Consider the following 22,246-nt stretch of genomic DNA (forward strand, 5'->3'; position numbering starts at 1 on the left):
TCAATGATACTCTTCCTTGCATATATCATCATATAGAACAAAGAATAGATCCATAGGGATTTCAAATAAGTAGGAACATAAGCATGGAACCTCTAAATATACGATGGCAATTTATTCCACTCCATCAGTTGTCGGACCTGACCCAACTCTAATGGGATGGATTTTACCCAACCTACAGTGGATTGAAAGGGGTGTAGATAATAGTAAAATCCATCCCAAACCCAATCTAGATGCATATAATTCTTTACAAAACTCTTTCCTCGGGCAAAAATATTGATTTTTATTGAAATTAACTATCCCAATTTATCCGACCCTTTCCGTCGAACTCTATTTGTCCTGCTCCATCTCAAGATAAATATGGAGCGAGCACAGGTAACGGCCTGCTCAACCCAAATCTGATCCCTTACCATCCCTACCTCTAAAAAGAGAATTTCCGGTCTAACCATTGCAAATAATCTGCAGCCCTATTTCTTCCTCACTGGACATTGCAGGCTCTTGTATCGCATGTCAAAGTCAACCAAGCATGACTTCTACATCCAATGATGGCTTCATGCTCCTTTCTTGACCAAATTCTTTAAGGACAACAGTGCTACATCATGGAAGAACTGTCATCCATCTTTCAAAAGCTTGTGTAGGTGAATCCATTAAACCATTGCTTAGTCTGTCAAAGCCAAAATCCATTTGAAATTTTGAATGCAACATATTGATGTGAAAAATCTGATGTCAAAATGCAAAATAATTCATCTCATTTTATATATGAAATACGATTCATTTCTCGAAACAATCAAGTTTAGGGCCTTGACAAACAGCCACCCCAATTCCTACCCTCCCATTCCTATTGTTGCTGCAAAGTTCCGGAGGTAAGATCAGCAATGAACCAAGCTGGAGAGCTGAGAGTTGCGCTGATATGAACTGCGAGCAGAACCTACAAAAGAAGTCCCAAAACTATGGGATGCCCTCCGATTTAGGAATCTCTTATGCTTAAGTCAACCGGAGCCTTGAGAATAAATAGTGAAAATGGAGAAGTAGAAAACAAGAAGTAAAAATTTGTGAGTAAAGAAAAGTAGAATGAACTCTAAGTAGAAAGAACTCTGGTTCTTCAGTAAGAATTTTCGCAGAGTCTTGTCTCTGTGAGTTCAGACTTAGCTTGGATTTGACTTCACTTCCCTTCTGGAGAGCACCTTATCTCTTTTTATAAAGAAACTTGCCTAAACCTTAACAAAAATTTGTTAGACCATTAGAGATTTGTTAGGCTGTTAGGTCGTTAGAGATCAGTTAGGTCATTTGGTTGTTGTAACAGAATGGCCAGCTGTGCAGAGATCATGGGATGACTGTCCATGTGGCAAATGAGCTAGAATATAACTGAAAAGCAGTTACGACTGACCTGGATGACAGCTGTCAGATAACCATCCATACTTCTGATAACACATTGGTAATAAATCGATATGAAATAACTGATATCAGTAAATATCTGAACTGGACACCATGCCTTGAGTGTCAGTAATCAGATCAGCCATAATCTGACGTAAGGTGATGGATATTAGAATCAAACCGAGGTAAATGTCCCACTCATTAGCAGTTCTGGATTAGACTGATTTAGCAGATAATATTGGAGAGGCAGATCGATCTTGGGCCGATGTGATCTGAGCGAATTTTTCTCATAGATAACAATCTGTTGCCACATGTCCAGATGATGATGATGTCGGACTTATAATGAGCTCAGCTGTCAACCTGCTGATGAGGTCGGCCTTTTGATTCTTAATGAGGTCAGTCTCCTAATGAGGTCGGCCTCCTAATGATCTCATCTTCCGATAAGGTTGGCTTTCTGATGATCTCGATTTTTTGATGAGGTTGGCCTTCTTATGAGATCGGCCTTATGATAAGCTTCACAGTCAAGCTTTATATCGGTATTATTATCAATCCAAGAACTCCTAAGTATGAGTCTTGAGGACATCAGCTGAGGTGGTATGACTCCTACAATACTTATCCCCTATTTCTGAGTCTGAAGAAGTTACTTCGGACGAAAAAAGTAGTTCATGAAAAAAATTTTCAGTTTGTCCGAGGTGATGAATCCATGCCATTTGGTTCTAGTAAATCACTGCATCCTTCCACTTGAGCTTGAAGTGGGCAGATCAGATCTCCTATATATCTGATAGGATTTCAATTTTTGGTGTCTTATTTTCTTTCCTTTCAAGGGTATGTTGTTTGAGAATTTAAGTCAGAACTTGTCAAGTTGATATTTTGTGAGGTTCAACATTTTCTGATGAGATCTAATCTAGAGATTGGATATCTCACATTTGATCTTTGGCCCAAACGAAACTTTGATCCAATCGGGACTTTGGATTTTTATGAGATCTAAGCCAGAGATCGAATATCTCACTTTTGTTCTTGGTCTAATCGGGACTTTGAATTTTTATGAGGTCCAATCTGAAGATCGGATATCGCACTTTTGATCTAGGTCCAATTGAGACTTTGATCCAATCGGGACTTAAGCTCGATCCCAAGATCAACTTTTCATCCTGGTTCTTTTGGGACTTAAGCTCGATTGGAAGATCAAATTTTTTTCTTGATCTTTTTGGAGCTTAAGCTCGATCTGGAGATTGACTTTTCATCTTGATCCTTTTGAGATTTAAGCTCGATCTGGAGATCGACTTTTCTCCTTGGCCCTTCAGAGCTTAAGCTCAATCCGAAGATCGACTTTTTATCTTGATCTTTTTGGGACTTAAGCTTGATCCAAAGATTGACTTTTTTTTTGACCTTTTGAGGCTTAAGCTCGATCCGAAGAGCAACTTTTCTTTTGGACCCTTCTGCTGAGGTCGGCTTTTTGATGAGGTCGGCCTCTTGACGAGGTCAACCTTTCTGATGATCTCGATCTTCTGATGGGGTCAGCTTTTTGTTAAGGTCCACTTTCTGATGAGCTCAGCCTCCTGATGATGTCAGTCTTTTGATGAGCTTGGCTTCCTCATGATTTCAACCTCTTGATGAGATCGATTTTTTAATGATTTCAACCTCCTAATGGAGGCAGTTTTTTGATAAGTTTGACTTTCTTATGAGAGCCCTTTTGATGAGCTCTATTTTTTGATGAGGTCGAACTCCTAATGAGGTCGGCCTTCTGATGAGATCGACCTCCTGATGAGGTGAGCCTTTTGATGAGGTCGACCAATCTATTCTGCTTGGTTCTTCAGATGAATCGCTGCATCCCTTCGGATAAGTTTTTAGTATAGATTGCTAATATGTATTTGCCGATGACTTCTACCTCGAATCTTATCGAGAATTTTTAGGTGATCATGGATAGTGTCAAGGTCGGCTTCTTCTACTTCGGATCCTGCTAGGGATGGCTTCAGATCTCATAGATGATTTTTGGATGATCTAGAATCTTATCGAAATCAGTTTCTTCCACCTCGAATCTTATTGAGGCGACCTCAGATCTGGTTGAGAATTTTTTTTAAAATATGTACATGTGCGCTCGCACGCGCATGCGCACACACACACACTATATATATATATATATATATATTGGTATGTCCGACCTCACATAGCTCGATCTGGGTTTAACTGTTTTATATAAGACTTAGATAATTACATTTATAATGAACTATTACGGTCAAGGGATTAGATGGCTTGGATGATTGGGTTAATTCTGTTCTCATATACATGAGGTATTATCTATTTTGGCTTTCATTACTATCTTTAGGCTTCAATGGACTTTAGGCTTCAATAAGCTTGGATCATTTGGAGCTTCATAATTTTACTCTTTATGGGGAGAGAGAAAATTTCAATCTGTATAAGCCATACTTTCTCTTAATTCACAACTGATGTGGGACTAAAGATACCATCTTCTTATAACATGAAAACTATCTGACCTCGATTGGATCAATCATGAAGCCTATGTAGCTTAATATGATAAGTAAACTTCAAAATATTAAAAATGATATGACTTTAAGAATTAGATCGGTTAATTAAGAATAAACCAATCTTAATAAATTTAATGTAATAGAGGCTTAAGAAATACCTCTGTCCGATATCGTTATGGGTAGATTGGATCTCCCATACATCAGATGAGTTTCATCTTGAGATGTTTCATCTCCTTCCCTTTCAAAGGTATATTGTTTTAAAATCTCAAGTCTGAAACTTGAGTTTTCTTCAAATAGATATTTTGTTTGAATAGACTTTTTTGTCCTTGTTTGATCAGATTTCATGACCTCATTTGGATAAAAGATACTTCAACTTAATTGCAGAGATTTGATCTCCTGTGGATAAAAATTAAGATATTGAAGAAAACTTTACTGAAAGCTCATTGTCAGTGTGCTGCTTTTTCAGAGAAAAATTTTCATCTGCCCTCAATCTCACCAAGGTTTGACATTATGTTGATGATCCTAGTAATAGACAGATTATGATGGATTGGTTGTTAATTGTGTTGAGACAGAGTTTCTTGAGGAACTACTGCCTTTAGTTGCTACTTTGTGGCATATTGAAGTGAAAGTGAAACTGCTTCTGGCATGCCTCTAGAGGAAGATGGTGAAGGCATAGAGTTATTTTGTGCTCTCTGATTCATCATTTTTTCATAAAATTTTTGTGGGACTAAAGAAGCCATCTCTATCTTTTTGGAGAAAAATTCTTAAGTACCCCCTGATTTCCATCATAATCTCTCATTGCTGCTCTGTAGTATGTTGGAGCTATTGTACCGTAGTAGTGAGGGCTTAAATTTACTGTACCAAGAGACTGAATTGCTGAAGATGATAACAACTGATGGTTGGGTGATCTTCTGAGCATCTCTAAGAGAAGATAAGGCAGGTGGGGATGAATCGGTGCTTTCTTATTTATCATTTTTTCCTAAAAAATTTTTAGAAAATATCCTCCTTCTAGCGTCAATCTGTTGCTGCAAGACTTCAGAGGTGAGGTCGGCAATGAACCGAGCTGGAGAGCTGAGAGTTGTACCAATGTGAACTGCAAGCAGAACCTGCAAAAAAAGTTCTAAAATCATAGGGTGCCATCGAGTTTAGGATCCTCCGATGCTTTAGTCATTTGGAGCCTTGAGAACAGATAATGAAAATGAAGAAATAAAAAATAAAAAATGAGAGTTTATAAGTGGAGAGAAGTAGAATGAACTCAAAGTGGAAAGAACTTTGATTCTTTAGTGAAAGTTTCAGCAGAGTCTTATCTTTCTGAGTTCAGACTTAGCTTGGACTTGACTTCATTTTTCTTTTGGAGAGCATCTTGTCCTTTTTTATAAAAGAAGCTTGCTTAGATCTTAAAAAAATTTTGTTAAGCTATTAAAGATCTGTTAGGCTATTAAACCATTAGAGATCTATTAGGTCGTTTGAGATCTGTTAGGTCATTTGGTTATTGTAACAAAATGGCCAACTATGCAGAAATCGTGGGATGGCTGCCCACATGACAAATGAGCTGAAATATAACTGAAAGGTAGTTACAGCTGAGCTGGATGACAGCTATCAGATAATCATCTATACTTCTGATGGTATATCGGTAATAGATCAATATGGAATAACTTATATCAAATATCTAAACTAGGTGCCATGCCTTGAGTGTCATAATCAGGTCGGCCATAATCTGACAAAAGATGATGGATATTAGAATTAGATCGAGGTAAATGTCTCACTCATTAGCAGTTCTGAATTAGATCGATTTAGCAGATAATATTGGAGAGGTAGATCGATCTTGGGCCAATGTGAACAAAGAGGACTTTTATCACAGATAATAATCTGCTATCACGTGTCCAGATAATGATGAAGTCAAACTTATGATGAGCTCAGCTATCAACTTGCTGATGAGATCGACCTCTCGATGAAGTCGGTCTTCTAATTCTTGATGAGGCCAACCTTCGGATGATCTCATCCTTCCGATGAGGTCAGTTTTTTGATGACCTCGATCTTCTGATGAGATTGACCTTCTGATGAAGTCGATCTTATGATGAATTTCACAGTCGAGCTTTACATCGATATTCTTATCAATCCGAAAATTCCTGAATATGAATCTCGAGGATATCAACTGAGGTGGTATGACCCCTACAACACCTACCAATGTCTCTATAATGCAATCTTCATTCACCTTCTCTATCCATTTGAACCCCGCATGGATCACCTCTGCTATCCCATCCATCCTCCTTCATCAACTGTTCCAACACCGCCTAATCAGTGCACCGCCTCCATTCCTTCAGCCCATCCGCCGATGCCACCAACCCAATGCTCGTCCTGCCATCTTTGAAATCACCTTCATCTGCCATAATTTACCTTCTATTTTTCTCATCCCTAACGACATTCTCATTCCTCATGCCGGCCTCACCAAAATTTTTCATCAGCTCTGCTGTCGAGCACATTTTTGAGTTTCAAACACCTAATTCCATACCTCAACCTCGCAATCTGATTGCGAATTGCCCACATTCATGATCAAGTGAATGGTAATACATCCTAAGATCACTGTGGCCATGGAAGAATACTTTGCATGCAACTACAAACCGAGTATCCCACTCTCCGACCACCTCGATGTCAAAGCGTGCGCCACTGTGGTGGTCACTTTCGATCCTCGACCAATGCCAGCCATCTTAGCCGATTGCCTGACCCGATAATGATTTGAAAGCTTCACCACATAACATGCTAGAGTTCTCCACCTTCTCCTGGTCGAACCCTGTGTAGTAGAGCCAGTAGACAGAGCACGATGCTCAAAGCTTGGCACTGGACATGATGAGAACGTTGAGGGCCGGATGCTCTCGATGTTGAAGGCCTAGCAGTCCGCATTTTGATGCATGACCTATCCCACATCGTCACCGGCATCGATGCGACTGGGGCCTCTCTCCCAGTGGATTCCATTGTTGGAGACTGCTAAATCAATGAAGCTGCCATGGGACCATATGAGCTACCATTCATCGTTGTCGGTTCTCTTAGATGTTGTTTGGTAGGGAGTGATATTTCATATCACCCCAATGATGTAAATTAAGTGATGCTATCATCTTGTTTGGTATTGTAAAATCACATCTGGTGATGAGGGATGTGGTGATAAATTCGGTGATAGCATTACTGCATTATGCGGTGATGCTATCATCACATATATCTTAGGTGATAGCACATCATCGGATATTAGTGATGTATCCAAACTATTTTAAGACAAAAATATCCCTAATCAATAACCCTCCTATAAATGTGCCCTTGATAAATATTCCTAATCAATAATCTTCATCATCTCTTTCTTTTCTCTAACCGTTCATCTTCAATAGCATCCCTAGAAAAGGAAAACCATGCTGATTTTCTGAACTCAAGATCTTTCATCTTCAAGTCTTCACCAACGACTTCTATTACCAATAGCTTCTCTAACGGCATCAATTGAGGAAAAGCTCTCCTTCTCTCTCAGTCTCTCTCTTTCATTTGTTTATAAACTTTGATTTATTAGTTTTTTAATTTTTTTGGTTCTAAATTCTATATCATGAAATCAAAACTTACAGTGATGGTAAGATTTTCTCGATCAAAATATTTACATGACCTTGGAGTTTTGCTTTTACAATTAGAAATGATGGAAGAGGTGTATATTTTCTTACTTTTGATTGTCATTCTTATGCTAAAACAAAGATTTAGAAGAAGGAGATTGACATAGGATATGTACTCTAGATTGCAAATTAGGTCTTTGAACATGCATAAGATGCTTTTTGAGAGTGATGTGGCATGTGTTGATAATTATCGAATGGATTTGAGGTCTTTCCATAAGCTGTGTATGTTACTAGCAATACATAGTGGACTCAAGCCCACAAAGAACATGGAAGTTGAAGAACTAGTGGCCATGTTCTTACACATTATTGCACATGATGAGAGGGTTAGGGTAGTCAAAAGACAACTTGCACGTTCAAGTGAAATAATTAGTAGACAATTTCATGCAGTGCGTCATGCTGTTTTGTGTCTCCATCCAATCTTATTTGCAAAACCCAAGCCTGTGCCTAAAAATTATCAGGATGACAGATGGAAATGCTTCAAAATATTACAATTGTCCAACACATAATTTTTTAATTCATATAGTACGATCATAGGATTATAAATGACTTTATTTTATGTATGTAGAATTGCCTTGGGGCACTTGATGGAACTTATATCCGGGTCAAAGTAGATGTTGCTGACATGATTAGATATAGATCTCACAAGGGAGACATTGCCACAAATGTCTTAGGCATATGTACAAGAACTATGAAGTTTGTGTATGTCTTATCTAGGTGGGAGGGCTCTGCAACTGATTTCAGAGTCTTAAGACATGTAATTTCAAAACCAAATCGGTTAATAATTCCTCAAGGTAAATGCATAGTCTCTATATATTATTTTTCTGTGATAATAAAATAAGATTATTTTTTAAGCCTAACATGATAATTAATATATGGAACTATATATAGGTTACTATTACTTGTGCGATGCTGGTTACAAAAATGCAGAAGGCTTTTTGACCCCGTATAAAGGTCAGAGGTATCATGGAGTGGAGACAAGGAAGTCAGCCCAATGCTTCTCGTGAATTTTTTAACATGAAATATTCATGGGCTAGAAATGTCATTGAAAGATGCTTCGGGCTATTGAAATTGAGATGGGCAATATTGAGCTCTAAACCTCATTATCCTGTAAAAATCCAGTGTAGAATTATCAATGCTTGTGCCCTTCTCCATAACTTCATTCGACAAGAGCTGTCTATGGACCTAATAGAGGTAGAGGTAGCTGAGGATGTAGGTGGCACCCAAGAAACAGAACTTGATCTTGGTGAAACGATTACATATGTGGAGATGACTAATGCATGATCTCAGTTCAGAGAGAATTTAACAAATGAGATATTTAATAGTTGGAGGAATAATAGAAATGCTTAAGACTCCACATATATATATACTGGCTATGTTTTGAAATGAATGTTATTTAGATTTTTTTATATTTTATTTGCTTGTATTGAGGAAGCAACTTGGATATTATTTGAAAAATATATTGTTGCACCTTTCCATCTTTGTATAACATGCTTTCCTCCATTTTCATATTATAGCTCTAGAAATAGTATGGTTAATTATTTTTTCAAACATCTATTATGGTATGAAATAGCTAATATGGTTACTTGTTTCTTTAAATGAATAGTTAATATGGTTTCTTGTTTCTCTAAATGAAATAGTTAATATGGTATGAAATAGTTAATATGGTTTCTTGTTTCCCCAAATATCTATACTCGAATCTTGACACCCTTGTGTTTTATAGCTCAGATAGCTGGCACAGAGACTCGACACGGTAGTTTGGACTTGGTTCAGTCTTTAGTTTGGGTTTAGGTTGGGTTAAATCAAGTCATGTTCTATTTTGCTGATGGAGGACAACTGATCTTTAGAGTTTGTGACAGAAATGCACTTTATTAAGGTGACTTCAATTGATGCATATTTTATTTTTATTGATAGTTTTAGTTAAATAGTATGGATATTTTTTATTTATTTATAAGATACCTATTTTATTTCTATAGACAGATATGTTTAATTGGCATGAATGGATCATTCTAAATCTTTTATACTTTTCTTTCTTATTTTATTTTGATGGGCTAAATTATTCCTAATGAACAACCTTGATATTGATGGTCAAAATTGGCTAAGTTTAGCTAAGCTCAATTATATATAATATTATCATAATATCATTTTAATAGTATAATAATAACAATAATAATAATACTAATAATAATAAATATTATAATTATAAATATAATTATTATTGCTACTATATATTTTGGTGAAGAGTTGTAAATAAAGAATGTTTAATCAAATTATAGAGTAATTATTACATACTAATGTATAAGGCTATTTACGATATTTTATATATTATCACTATCACTATTTGGTGATATACCAAATACGGTGAAGTTTTATTCCTAACGATATTCCAGTGATATACTAAATATAGTGATCACATATTATTCTAGTATTTGTACATCACCCAAGTGTTCACATCACCTCAGTGATCACATCATCCCAGTGATCACATTACTGGTGATATACCAAACAATACCTTAGTTTAGTATCTTATCTTTCTTGTGAGGCGAGGTGTACCATTTTTCATTTTTTTTATCTCTTAGTCAAAGTTCAAAGATACAAGTTCTAAAACTACTAGACAAGCAAATGATGTTGACTACCTCTGAGAATGGATTGAGCCTAAAATTTTATGAAATTCATGTTGGATCAATACAATCAACTAAATCAGACTGAAATATGCTTATATTTATAAGCATCTAAGGATCTATTAGTATTGGCCGGCCCGCATCACATAAGCCTATATTTATAATATAAGTATCTTCTATTACACCCACATACTTTTGGAGGCTAATTAAGCAGCAGACTGTTCGGCCAACATTGCAAGCTCAAGATTAATCAAAGATTTTCCTCCTAGCTTATATCATTATATCATAATGGAAGTAGGAGGCATCTCCTTCGTTCGATTGTAATGAGTTGTCTCACTTTCTTGTTACCTCCCCCTCCTAAAAAGAAAATTTCTTTGTGTGGAATTTGGGCCTGCATACTCCAATGTTTCTTTGAGTATTCGATCTGATTTAACTGGTTGGATTAGTCTAATCTATGAATCTTACAGGATTTTGGATCCAATCCTCCAAACAGAGCCTAATAAGATTTGAATCTTGGTAGCCTAAAATGCAAGAAAATTTGCGACAAAAAGTTTCTTCTTTGAAAGCCATGTAACGAATTCCATAACAGAAGTGTCATCCATCCCTATACAATTTCTTCTCCCGAAGCCAATTTGATGGGTAGATAACCTCTTTGAACATATTGAATATCCTTCCTATTAAACCCAATATACATTATTGATTCTTCCTTGAGCTGCTTCACCTGTTTGGTATATCAAGGCTCAAATTTCCCTTGGTCCTCAAAGCCTCATGCAACACCATCATGATTAATACCACTTGGCTCCAACTTGTGCTCGGTACCACCAGCCATGAGTCGGCAACTCGTAAAAAGAACGAACCATGACACGTCTGTCCATCACATGTCAAAAAGCATTGTTTGTATCCGGAAAGCCTCAAGTTGGACTCACTTGGTTTGGTAGGTACCCACCCATATGCGGCCCAGAAGCCCAATCACCATGAGTGGTGTAGTCAGGGTGTTTAGTATGAGTTGATCCGTCTTTTATTGCACTATGATAATTTTATGTGACAGATTCCAAATCATCTTTCTCTCTCAAACCATCTTTCAACCCAATGATGTGATATTTATTTTTAAAATTAAAAATTTAAAATCACTCTAGATAATAATTTTAGATTAAAATATAAAAATAAAAATATTTTTCGATTCAAAAAAAATAATACATCTATATATCATTAATATATTATATTAATATTATATATATAATATGATATTATATTTGATATTATATATATATATTATAATATATTATTAATTTTATTATTATCATATTATAATTCAATAATAATTTTAAATTAAAATAAAAATATTTTATTGTACTTTATATTTATATATTAAAAAATATTTAATATATTATTTTTATTTATTTTATTTTTATAATCAATATAAATATTAATATTAATAAATAATATATTATAAATATAAATAAAAATATTAATTCTATAATAATAATTAATATATTTTTATAGAATTAATAATTTATAGTACTAATAAATATATTTTTATAAAATATATTAATTATTAATATATTAATAAATATAATAATATGTTATTTATAATATATTATATATGATTAATAAATATAATTTTTTGAAATATATTATAAATAATTTTGATATTATATAATCAATAATTTTAATTTTTTATAAAATATTAAAAATATTATTTATAAATATTTAAAATTTTTTAATCATTAAATTATAGTCTTGCGACCTTATATTACTGATTATTAAATCAGGTTTAGATCACCACTCACCAGTGACCCTAGATTCACGGTAGTGATCCATTTGAATCATCGAACGCTACCGTAAGGTCCTGGTTCGTAATTTTTGCCATGGTTAGTGGCTTTTACTCACAAAACCGACGATAAGTAGGAAAAGATTTTTTTTTTTTTTTTAATAAAGGTCGTCGGGAAAGATTCACCCAGCGATCCTCTTCTCCTCTCCGAAGTCTCCATCGACGGCGGCTGTGAGCTGTTTCGATCACTTCCAAGGGTATGGCTTCTTTTTATCTCTCCTTTTTTTTTTTTCTTTCTTTTCTTCGCTTTCAAGAAACAAAAATTTGTATGATTTTGGCTTTCTCGTTCCTCTTGGGTTTGGTTGGATTTTTGCATCCGACGGTGTCTTCTGAAGATATTTTTTTCTTTTCCCTTTAATTGCTCATAGTATTGTTATTGTTATTGTTATCTTTAGTCCTTTCTGATAAGACCTGAAGGTTTTTTTTCTTCTGGATCGGAAATATTATTTCTTTATCCTAGCAAAAACAGAAGAGAATTTATAATTGAAAAAAGAAAAAGAGGAAGAAGAAACTATCCACATTCACCCGCCCACTCTCGAGTCCAAATTGTATCGGTTTATTAATTCCTTATGCTTTGTTGAACTCTTGTTTTTAATTAATGAGTCATATTAGAAACCCTTGGATTGATGCTTTCTAATCTCCGCTGGTGTGCGCTGAAGAGTGAAGGCCAGAGTGCCCTGGTTTGCTAACATATTGTCTCTGGTTGTGGCTGTGTTGCCTCTGGTTCGATGTATTTCGGGAAATTTAATAGGTTGGGTGGTGATGGGGAAGGATTCGAAACCGAAGGAATCAAGCAAAGGAAAGGGAAAGCAGGCTGCTTCTGGGGGAGAAGATAATGCTTCCAAGGGTAAAGGGAAGGGTGGCAAGTCAGGAGATGGACTTGGTACCTGCACTTATGTCAAAGGTTTTTTCCTCCCCTTCTGTTCGTCAAATCTTTTCTTAACTATGTCCTTATTCATTCTCTCTCGAGATTTGGTTTGCTTGTCTTGTTCATGAGAAATCAAGATTCTAGTAATCTCATAAATACGCATGATAGAGGTATGGTTATTCAGGGTGAGAAAATCGAGGATGTCTCAAGTTAATGCATTTATGAGTATTTTTGCATGTAATTTGCAATTACCTGTAGAGTATAACGTGGTGCTTGTGCCCTTCTTCTGTTGGATAGAAGTTTTATATTTGAATCTTGGGGTGTTCTTGGTGCTCCCACCAAAATTTCCAAAGAAAAAAAAAAGGATACATGTAGTAGGCAGTTATTTTTAGTTTTTGCTTAAGGTCTTAATAGTTTGTTCCTGGAGATTTTTTTTTCAGTTAAAAGTGATGTAATTTTATAAGCTTCCAATCTTATAAGCATCAGCCTCTTTCCTTGCTAGGCAGAACTATGATGAGATTTATCATAATATCTGAGGTTTTAGTAGATATGCTTATTGTTGTACGGTAGCCTTGGTGGCAAACTGTATGCTAACGTGTTTCCTTCTTCTTGGTTATATGCTAAAACTGCCAACTTCTACAATACTCTTCTCTCCTTTTCTCTATAGTTTAGGTTAAAAATGTAATTCAGTATAAAAAAAAGTGAGGTTTGGAGTATTTGTCTTCCAGTCTCATCTGGGTATCTCTTTTCCTTCTTTCTAACATTTAACATCAGAGGAAACTGATTCAAATATGCAAATCAAACAAAATACTTGAGACAACATTCAGGATTCTTGTTTCTGCTTCCGTTATTCCTATATTCTGATGCTAATATAAATTATTCAAATTTTGTTATGCAATGCTTATGGTTTTCTATATCTCAAATGTTTGTAAATTGCTCATAATGCTTCCATCAAAAGTATTCCTGATTGTAGGTATTAAGGACGATGCTTTTAAGGTTTCTAATAGCTCTTACAGAAGAATTATCAGAAAAAGGTGCACCATTTGATATTTAGTTGATTAAATTGTGTGGTTTAGGTGCTTGACTGGTGGAAATTGAAATTCTGTACACTCACCCTATTGGAATGAAATGTCAATATCTTAATCACTGGGTTGGGAAGCTATGACTTAATTCTAACAACCAAACTTGTGTTTCTTAAGCAGAATCCTCTAAGGGGCATATGTCCCATAATAGGGTAACAAACACATATTGTCAATTGTACATTCATAACTCTCAACATGAAGTCATATATCTGACCTTTCTATAGCAAGTAGCACATGCATGTTTGCCATGAGAATGCTTTGCATATGATAAGATCATAACTTCATGTGCTACTGATGCCTTGTTACCTTGATAAGTTCGCTTTTGATCATATGCAAAGTTTAAATTTAATCCTGCACTCAATACTATAGTAGTTTGTTATTAGCAATCATTTTGTATTTAAAAAGGGATCTAATTAATATAAAAATCGTTCTTTGCTTCCTTCTTCACATCGTGTTCCCTCATCGCTGTCAATACTCTGGCTATAGTTTCTGACTCTGCTTCATGCAGCTAGGAGCTTAAAACCATGATAACAGTTGCAAAACATCATATATTTGCTTCTTATACGTTTTTTTAAATAAGTTATAAAACAAAATCAATTTCATTTGCAATCAAAATCTTCAGAATTAGAATACTACTACCGTCAGAAGGTTTGAGAAAGTAAAAGGATCATGTGTTTACACAGCTTAGCTTTTGTTGCCGAATATATGTCTTTTTTCTTGCAATTAAATTTTTATGCCCATAAGCACAGTGGGCAGCTTATAAAGTTGGGAGAAGGGTTGATGTGTATGGTTTTGGTTATCCATAAGCACATGGGTTTGCTATGACCATTGAATCTGTTATCTGAGGCCCATAAATATCATAAAAGGAGGTTAACATTTGCCAAGTGGTTGCATAGCTGTCAATTTTTTCTCATCATTCACCTTTTGGCTTTTATATGGAAGATTTTCCTGGCTAAGGAAAAGCTCATTGCTGATTAAAATGACATTAAAATAAGTTTCAGTTAGCTGGAATAGCATTATTGATTATGTTTATATGCACCTCCTAAAATAGAAAAAATTAACAGTTTGGGACAAATTCATGTCTGCCTATCATGGAGTTGAAGTAAAATGGAAAACATAGAAAATATGGCACAATGCTTAAAGTAACACTGGAAGATGGGAATTTAATGAAGCCTCTTCAAGGAAGAACCATGGATTTACTGGTATGATCAAAGCATATAATAGTATCACTTTCGAATTCTTTATGCAATGCATCAGATATTATACAAAATAATGTCTACTGCCATATGAAGTTGATCTATGCTTGTTTTGTCTATCATTGGACTTCAAGATGGTCTAGGATGGCAACGATAGTTTTTGCAGCTTGACCATATGCTGACTTGTATCAATTTATAAGACATGTATGGCTATCGTTGATGGCAAATTACCATGACAATGAACTGCGGTGCAATAAATAGATACCAATGGTTCTAAATCAGTCAGTTTTGATGCATGCTTGTTATATCATGCTGAGTGGTTTCTTGATGCAATATGCTATGAACCATCACCTAATACCTGTTTATTGTAGTGATTATGCTTGGGACATTGGGCACTCAAATTCAAGAAGTAGGTCAATTTCTACCTTAATTGTACCTTCGGCCATCTTTGCTCCATTTGAAAATGAAGCTTATAGGCCAATAGCTCAGAATAAATCTCTCTTGTAAATTGATTAGATAGCAATGAACAAATTTTGTACTACTGCTCATTGGAATTTTTTGCTGCCAATATTTAAACCTTTCCCTTCCCTCCAGCAAGGCATATCTTATGTGAAAAGCAAGGCAAGATCAATGAAGCATACAAGAAGCTGCAGGATGGTTGGCTAAACAATGGAGACAAGGTCCCCCCTGCTGAATTTGCAAAAGTAAAGCTTTTGCCATCCACTGAACTTGTTTTAAATTTCTCGTGCATGTGTGCTAATCAAGATGATTGGTGGTCTGAATGTGCCTTTCTCTCACTCTTGTTTTCGTCTTCTTCTTTTTCTTCCCTACAGCATGCCCTTTTTCTCTTCTCTTGACTGGGTATTCTATTATCACTTTTCAGAGACGGTTGCATTTAGTTACTTTCTTTATTCAATATCCATGAGTATCAAATGCTCGAATTCTATTATTTTTAAAATTAGCTGCATGGAATGAATTAAAGAAGTTTTTAATTATTGATATTGTGGTTACTCACATATTCATGGAGATGAACCTTAAAGTTTTCTAAATGGCTTTACTTGGTCCCACTTGTTTTAGTCTCAAAGTCTGAATCTAGTGAACGGGTAGGAGGATTTAGTTTAAATCATGGTTGAATGATTAATCAATTCGTAGTATCTCCTAAAAGCATGATAATTGGCAGGTTTTGAAAGTTTCTATCATGTTGATTGGGCTTTGTTGTCTGTATTATTCTCTTGAAATGAATCTTGAACCTGTTAAGTCATGCTATGTGACTAGTTCTGAGTGCATTGAAGTCTTTGATCCATATTAGCTGTCAGGACTAAATTAAAAAAATGACCCAAATAGACCTTACTTTTCGTAGAGCTTAGTTAAATTACAAGCACGATAAATCAGGAAATTAGTATTTTTTGTGGCTGAGAAAGTTTCTTTGTGGCTCTCAATCTAACACTGACTCTTCAAAGCTATGGTGCATATTCTTGTCGGAGGATTTTCATGGGTAAGTGTTAAAGTTTTTTGGTGTTCCTCAATTAATTCATCAAAGGTTTAAACTTTGATGTAAACTGAAAGTATGCATAGAACAGTACTTATCAAGACATCTCTTGGAGGAAACCTGTTCTCTATCCATTGCAAAACAAAACTAAAATAATTTCTTTTTAACTGAAATTCTCTTAGAGTAGAATTATTAGTTAAAGTAATTTTTGCTGGAAGAAAATTCCTTACTTAAAGCAGAATACTCTTATTTTAGTGGTGAAAGAAGCATCTAAGACTCTACATAGACTTAAATATTATCCAAGTAAATGTGTAGTATGTGCATCTGTTCTCTGTGTATGCATTTGTGCCTATATATTTAAGCATGATAAAACAAATGCTTTGTGTTTCCATTCTGTGTCTGTTCTACACGATACACTGGGAAATGGCAGCTATTCGTAGCAGAATATGTTTGTGAAAAACCACCAGTCTCATGCTTTATGCATTACTAAGGTTTTAATGGCTATGTCTGTTTTAGGTGGCGGTTGAGTACTCCGAATGCCCATCAGGAAAGAAAGGTGGAGATCTCGGGTGGTTTCCTAGGGGGAAAATGGCTGGTCCTTTTCAAGAAGTCGCATTTAACACACCTGTTGGAGCTACCAGTGCACCATTCAAATCAACGTATGCTTGCATGCTTCTTGTTATAATATTTTGCATTCAACCTCTGGTATATATTGCTTTCAGCAGGCTGACCTCAATATTGCAAGGATTTACCCCACATGGAGTCTATAGGTCAAGAATTGGCCTTGCTGTCAGTCTATCAAAGACACTGATTGGAACTCGATTTTCTATGAAAGTCCCATATATCAGAAATTCAATGCTTAAGATTTTGTGCCATCTCATTTGTTATTAATTATTATGCTGATGTTTCAATTCTAACTTGCTTGGACTGACGCTTGTTGTATGGAAAAACACTGCAGGCATGGATACCATATCATCCTGTGCGAGGGAAGGAAAAATTAATCATTATCTTCAGTCATGATCCTCCAAAGTTCTGTTCAGAAATCACTGTAGCATTTGCGAATGGAAAGCATGTGTTATTCTCAAAGTGTCGGTGGAAAGATAAGACAATGCTTTAAATATTAATGGTGTGTGGCTTTTTGGAGAGAATTTCTTGTTAAATTATCAGAAATGTGCTTTCCAATAAACACCATGTTTGGTTGGTAGCTGAGTAAAACTTGAAATGTGGGTAATGAAGAGACACCATAACAAATATTGTGATGTTTAGTCAGAGATTTATATTTGAATAAATGCATAATGATTGTGGTCATGTTCGAATCATTCTAGCAGATCTTAGGATTATCATACTGCATCTCTATAGATTACTTCCGGATAAAGGATATACTAGCACAGAGATAAGTTGATGGTGATAAAATATAACTGAAGCCATTTTGGCATGTTTGGTTGAAGAACTAGCCCAGAATAAGGGTTGGAATCACAATGATCCCCCCCCCCCCCCCCCCCCCCTTTAGGGCCCTGCCATCAGGGGGCTGGCCCTTGATCAGTTCAACCGTCTTCTAAGCTTGTTGTCTCTTCTTACTTCCTTGTACGTGGGAGCTGTTATTTATTTCATGAGACTTGAGTTAGGATAACCTTTTAGAGTTTCTGGCTTCATTAAATTAAACCTAAATGTTTCTGGGTTCATTAACCATTGAGTTGGGCCGAGAGTTAGTCCTCTCGCTCCTTTTCTTCACCCCGAGGTTTTTAAAGAGAAGCAACCACCCTAAATCATCTCAGCTATGTTATGAGGAGACATTCAATCATTGCCCACCTCTGGGAGCATATTTTTCGGATATATGCTGCCCAATTTGCTGCCTTGGGCTTAGTTTATTTTTATCCTTCTCCTGATGATTAGCGAGCAATAGGTGCAACAATGAAAAGCGTGTGAATTATCATCGTAAATTAGATTAGATCTTGTGCCTTGTATATGTCATCACGCTAATAGAGAATTTGGGGTGTAACCATTGTAAACAATCCGCAGCCCTATTTCTTCCTCTCCGGATGTTGCAGGCTATTGCATCATCAAACATTACGAGTATGTCAAATTCAACGAAGCATAACTTTTGCACCAAGGATGGCTTCATGCTCCTTGGCTGACAAAATTCAGCAAGGTTAACAGAGTGCTAGATCATAGACGAATTGTCATCCATCTTTGAAAAATTTGTCTAGGTGAATCCATTTAAGCAAATCATTGCTTGTCAATGCCAAAATCCATTTGAATGCAACATACTGTCGTGAAAGTTTGATATCAAAATGCCAAAAATTCATCTCATTTATATGTGAAATCCCCTCCATTTTTTGAAACTAGCAAGTTCAGGGCCTTCAGAAACAGCCACCCCAATTCCTTTTGTCCCATTCCTGCCAATGCCTCTATAATACAATCTCCATTCCCCCTCTCTATCCATTTGAACCAGGCATGGATCGCCCACCCCTCTGCCATCCCACGCATCTTCCTCCACGGATGGTTCCAACACCGCCCAGTCTCCGCACCGCCTCCATTCCTTCAGCCCATCCGCCGACACCGCCAACCCAATGCTCGTTCTGCCATTTTTGCAAACACCTTCATACGCCATGAGGTAGCTTCCATGTCTCACATCCCTCACGACGTGCCCGTTCCTCGCGCCGGCCTCATCGAAATCTCCATCGGCTCCGCCGCCGAGCACCTTTCCGAGCTTCACCCACCTGATTCCATCCCTCGACCTCGCAATACCGATTGCGAATTGCCCACGTTCAGGATCAAATGAGTGATAATACATCCTAAGATCGCTGCGACCATGGAAGACTGCTTTGGGTGCAGCTACAAACAGAGCATCCCACTCCCCGGCCACCCCGGTGTCGAATAGTGCGCCACTGTGGTGCTCCCCTTCGACCCTCGCCCAATGCCGGCCGTCTTGGCTGATCGCCAGACCCGGCAGTGACTTGAAAACTTCACCACATGCCATGCTAGAATTCTCCACCTTCTCCTGGCTGAATCCGGTGTAGTAGAGCCAGTAGACGGCGCCCGGAGCTTGGAGCCTGGCGCTGGACATGATGAGGACGTCGGAGGGCCGGACGCTCTCCGTGTCGAAGGCCCACCAGTCGGCGCTCCGGCGCATGACCTGGCCCACCCCGTCGCCGGCGTCGGCGCGGCCGGGGCCTCTCTCCCAGTGGATCCCATTGCTAGAGACTGCCAAACCAATGGAGTTGCCGTTGGCGGTGGCGGCGCCGCCGTGGTACCACATGAGCCACCGCTCCTCGTCGTCGCCGACGAACCGCTTGACGACCGGGGACCCAACATCGTTGCTGTCCCAGGAGTTGGCGGAGCCCACGTCGAACACCTGGCCGTGGGAGGATGGTGGAGGGGTGGAGGAGGGGAGGGGTGCGCTTTGGACGGCTTGGATGGGCGTTTGGGGCGTGGGGCTGATGGATGGATGGTCGAGATTGAGCTTGGTTAGGTTGTGGCTGCCGAGATTTCTTTCTGGGGAGCGAAAGCGAATGGAGAATACTTTCCTTGGGAAATTGGTCGGGTGATGTAAAAGAGTTGATGAATTACTTTTGCGGGGAGATGGACGGTATGCTGCTGTGGCCGCTCCAGCAGCCATTGCTTCCATCAGGAGGAGAAGGTTTTGATCTCGAGCCTTCTCTCTTGTGGTGATTAGAGAAAGGCTGACATTTGAAGGGAAAAAGAGTGGCCCAATGGGCACATTTCAAAAGATGGAATGGGCTTGCCATATCCATACCACTTTCCAATGGGGCTCTAATAGTTCTGTAGAGCTGCTTTGGGTCATTTTCAGTTTAGCATCTTGTCTTACTTGTAAAGCAAGGAGTCTTGTTTCTCATTTATTTTATCTATTTATCAAAGTTCAAAGATATAGATTCAGACTTATGGACAAGCAAAGAATCTTGACAACCTTAGTAAGGTCCAAGTCTTGACAGCCAGAAGTTTTCTTCTTCGAAAGCCATGTAAGGAATTCCATAGCAAAAGTGTCATCCATTCCTGAGCAATTTCTTCTCTCAAAGCCAATTTGCAGGTTAATCAACCTCTTTGAACATCTGGAATATCCTTCCTATTAAACCTGATATACATTGAGCTTGTAATTTAACTAAGCTCCATCAAAACCGAGGCCAATTTGGGTCATTTTTGTAGTTTAGTACTGATAGTCCATATGGATCAAAGACTTCAACATGCACTCAGAACTAGTCACATAATATGAGTTAACAGGTTCAAGATTCATTTCAAGGGATAATGCAGATAGCAAAGCCAATCAACATGATAGAAACTTGCAAAACCTGCCAAGTTTATCAAGCTTTTCAGAGATACTATGAATTTTGATCGATCACTCAACCATGATTTAAAGAAATTCTTCCTATTCATTCACTAGATTCAGACTTTTGAGACTAAAACGAGTGAGATGAATTAAAGCCATTTAGAAAACTTCAAGGTTTGGTCTCCACTAATATGTAAGTTACTGGTTGTATAACCCTTCTGCTAGGTCTCAGTGAGATGTTACCGGGGAGGTTCTCTCTTCAGGTAGTTTTTTTTTTATGTTCACGAATTTGGCATATATTTGTAGTCGGATTGTGGAGTCACGTCCAGGAACAAAAAGGGGGAAAAAAAGCCAAAAATCAAAATTACTACTTACTGGATCATATTTTGATCAGTCACTGTTCAGACGATTTTGAGGTTGCATCACAACTAATCAATTATATAACTGATGACTAGAAGACATAAGGGCAGCCCATGGCCTGAACCTTAAGCATTTTGCTAAAATATTTCAAGACCATATCCCCCAGATTGCCATCTTACATCACGGAATGAAATTAATTAAAACGGTTGCATTTGCGATCTGAGGTTATTTAGACTATGATTGGCAAGTCTGGTGCACTTAAAATATTAACCGCTGTGATCTTTTTACATGCTACTCTTTTTTGTTATCTCTATTAAACATCATGCAAAAGCTTACATGTTGGACTTCACATTCCATAATTTTTATACTTTCATGCCCTTATCAGTTTTGTATGAAAGGATCGGCCGAGGGATAATCGAGCACATCTCAACCCACATGACACACAAGCACAGTGGAAACACAGATCGTTTTGTAGAGAAAAGATAATTTGAACAAACGTAGAACACAAAATAAAAGAAAGATAATCAAGCAATAAAACAAGAGAAAAAGAAAATACATCAGATATAACGTGGTTGGGCCTAATTGTTGGCCTACGTCCATGGGCAAGACCTCCTCGATATTCTTCTATTAATAATCTACGATATAAAAAGTATAAAATTGAAAAAGAAATTAGAAGCTCACACAAACTTTCTTTACAAGGAAAAAAACACTTTTTCTCTCAAAGGAGTCTCATACCACTCTAGATGCACTCATTATTTGCTACTCTCGGTACTCTCTGTGTACTACTGATAGCCTCTGTCCGTGCCCTTTAAATAGAGTTCAGAATTACGAGAAAATTGGCCCAATCTGTGACAAAACAGGACTCTGATTGAAAGCCAAATTCAAACTCTTTTCCTGCCATTGGATCTGCATTGCACGGACTAAAACAGTGCCTGAAACCAGCCCAAAACCATTCAGAGAAAGCAATCAGCCGTTGGATTAAAATCGAGAAAAATATGAGCCATTTGATCGTGCCATAG

General features: G+C 37.1%; 2 protein-coding genes and 1 pseudogene across 2 annotated transcripts; 1 reads left to right on the forward strand and 2 right to left on the reverse strand.

The window, feature by feature from the left end:
- Positions 1 to 750: 750 nt before the first annotated feature.
- LOC114914738 (uncharacterized) lies at positions 751 to 7,334 on the reverse strand (annotated as a pseudogene).
- Positions 7,335 to 12,021: 4,687 nt separating this feature from the next.
- LOC105056638 (uncharacterized) lies at positions 12,022 to 17,890 on the forward strand. Its single transcript, XM_010938902.4, has 5 exons — positions 12,022 to 12,144; positions 12,699 to 12,851; positions 15,688 to 15,797; positions 17,099 to 17,241; positions 17,541 to 17,890. Exons 2-5 carry the CDS (start codon positions 12,710 to 12,712, stop codon positions 17,581 to 17,583), a joined length of 438 nt encoding a protein of 145 aa, XP_010937204.1. The 5' UTR covers positions 12,022 to 12,144; positions 12,699 to 12,709; the 3' UTR covers positions 17,584 to 17,890.
- Positions 17,891 to 18,520: 630 nt separating this feature from the next.
- LOC105056639 (uncharacterized) lies at positions 18,521 to 20,306 on the reverse strand. The gene has a single exon (XM_010938903.3). It carries the CDS (start codon positions 20,208 to 20,210, stop codon positions 18,894 to 18,896), a length of 1,317 nt encoding a protein of 438 aa, XP_010937205.1. The 5' UTR covers positions 20,211 to 20,306; the 3' UTR covers positions 18,521 to 18,893.
- Positions 20,307 to 22,246: the final 1,940 nt, after the last annotated feature.

Source organism: Elaeis guineensis, chromosome 13 (assembly GCF_000442705.2).
Source record: "Elaeis guineensis isolate ETL-2024a chromosome 13, EG11, whole genome shotgun sequence".
Taxonomy (NCBI): domain Eukaryota; kingdom Viridiplantae; phylum Streptophyta; class Magnoliopsida; order Arecales; family Arecaceae; genus Elaeis; species Elaeis guineensis.

Bases quoted from the DNA above. Each gene is read 5' to 3' on its own strand.
- LOC105056639 (XM_010938903.3), bottom strand. From the start codon at position 20,210: ATGGAAGCAATGGCTGCTGGAGCGGCCACAGCAGCATACCGTCCATCT.
- LOC105056638 (XM_010938902.4), top strand. From the start codon at position 12,710: ATGGGGAAGGATTCGAAACCGAAGGAATCAAGCAAAGGAAAGGGAAAG. The intron at 15,798-17,098 runs GTAAAGCTTTTG...TGTCTGTTTTAG, and splicing joins CCCCTGCTGAATTTGCAAAA to GTGGCGGTTGAGTACTCCGA. The intron at 17,242-17,540 runs GTATGCTTGCAT...AAAACACTGCAG, and splicing joins AGTGCACCATTCAAATCAAC to GCATGGATACCATATCATCC.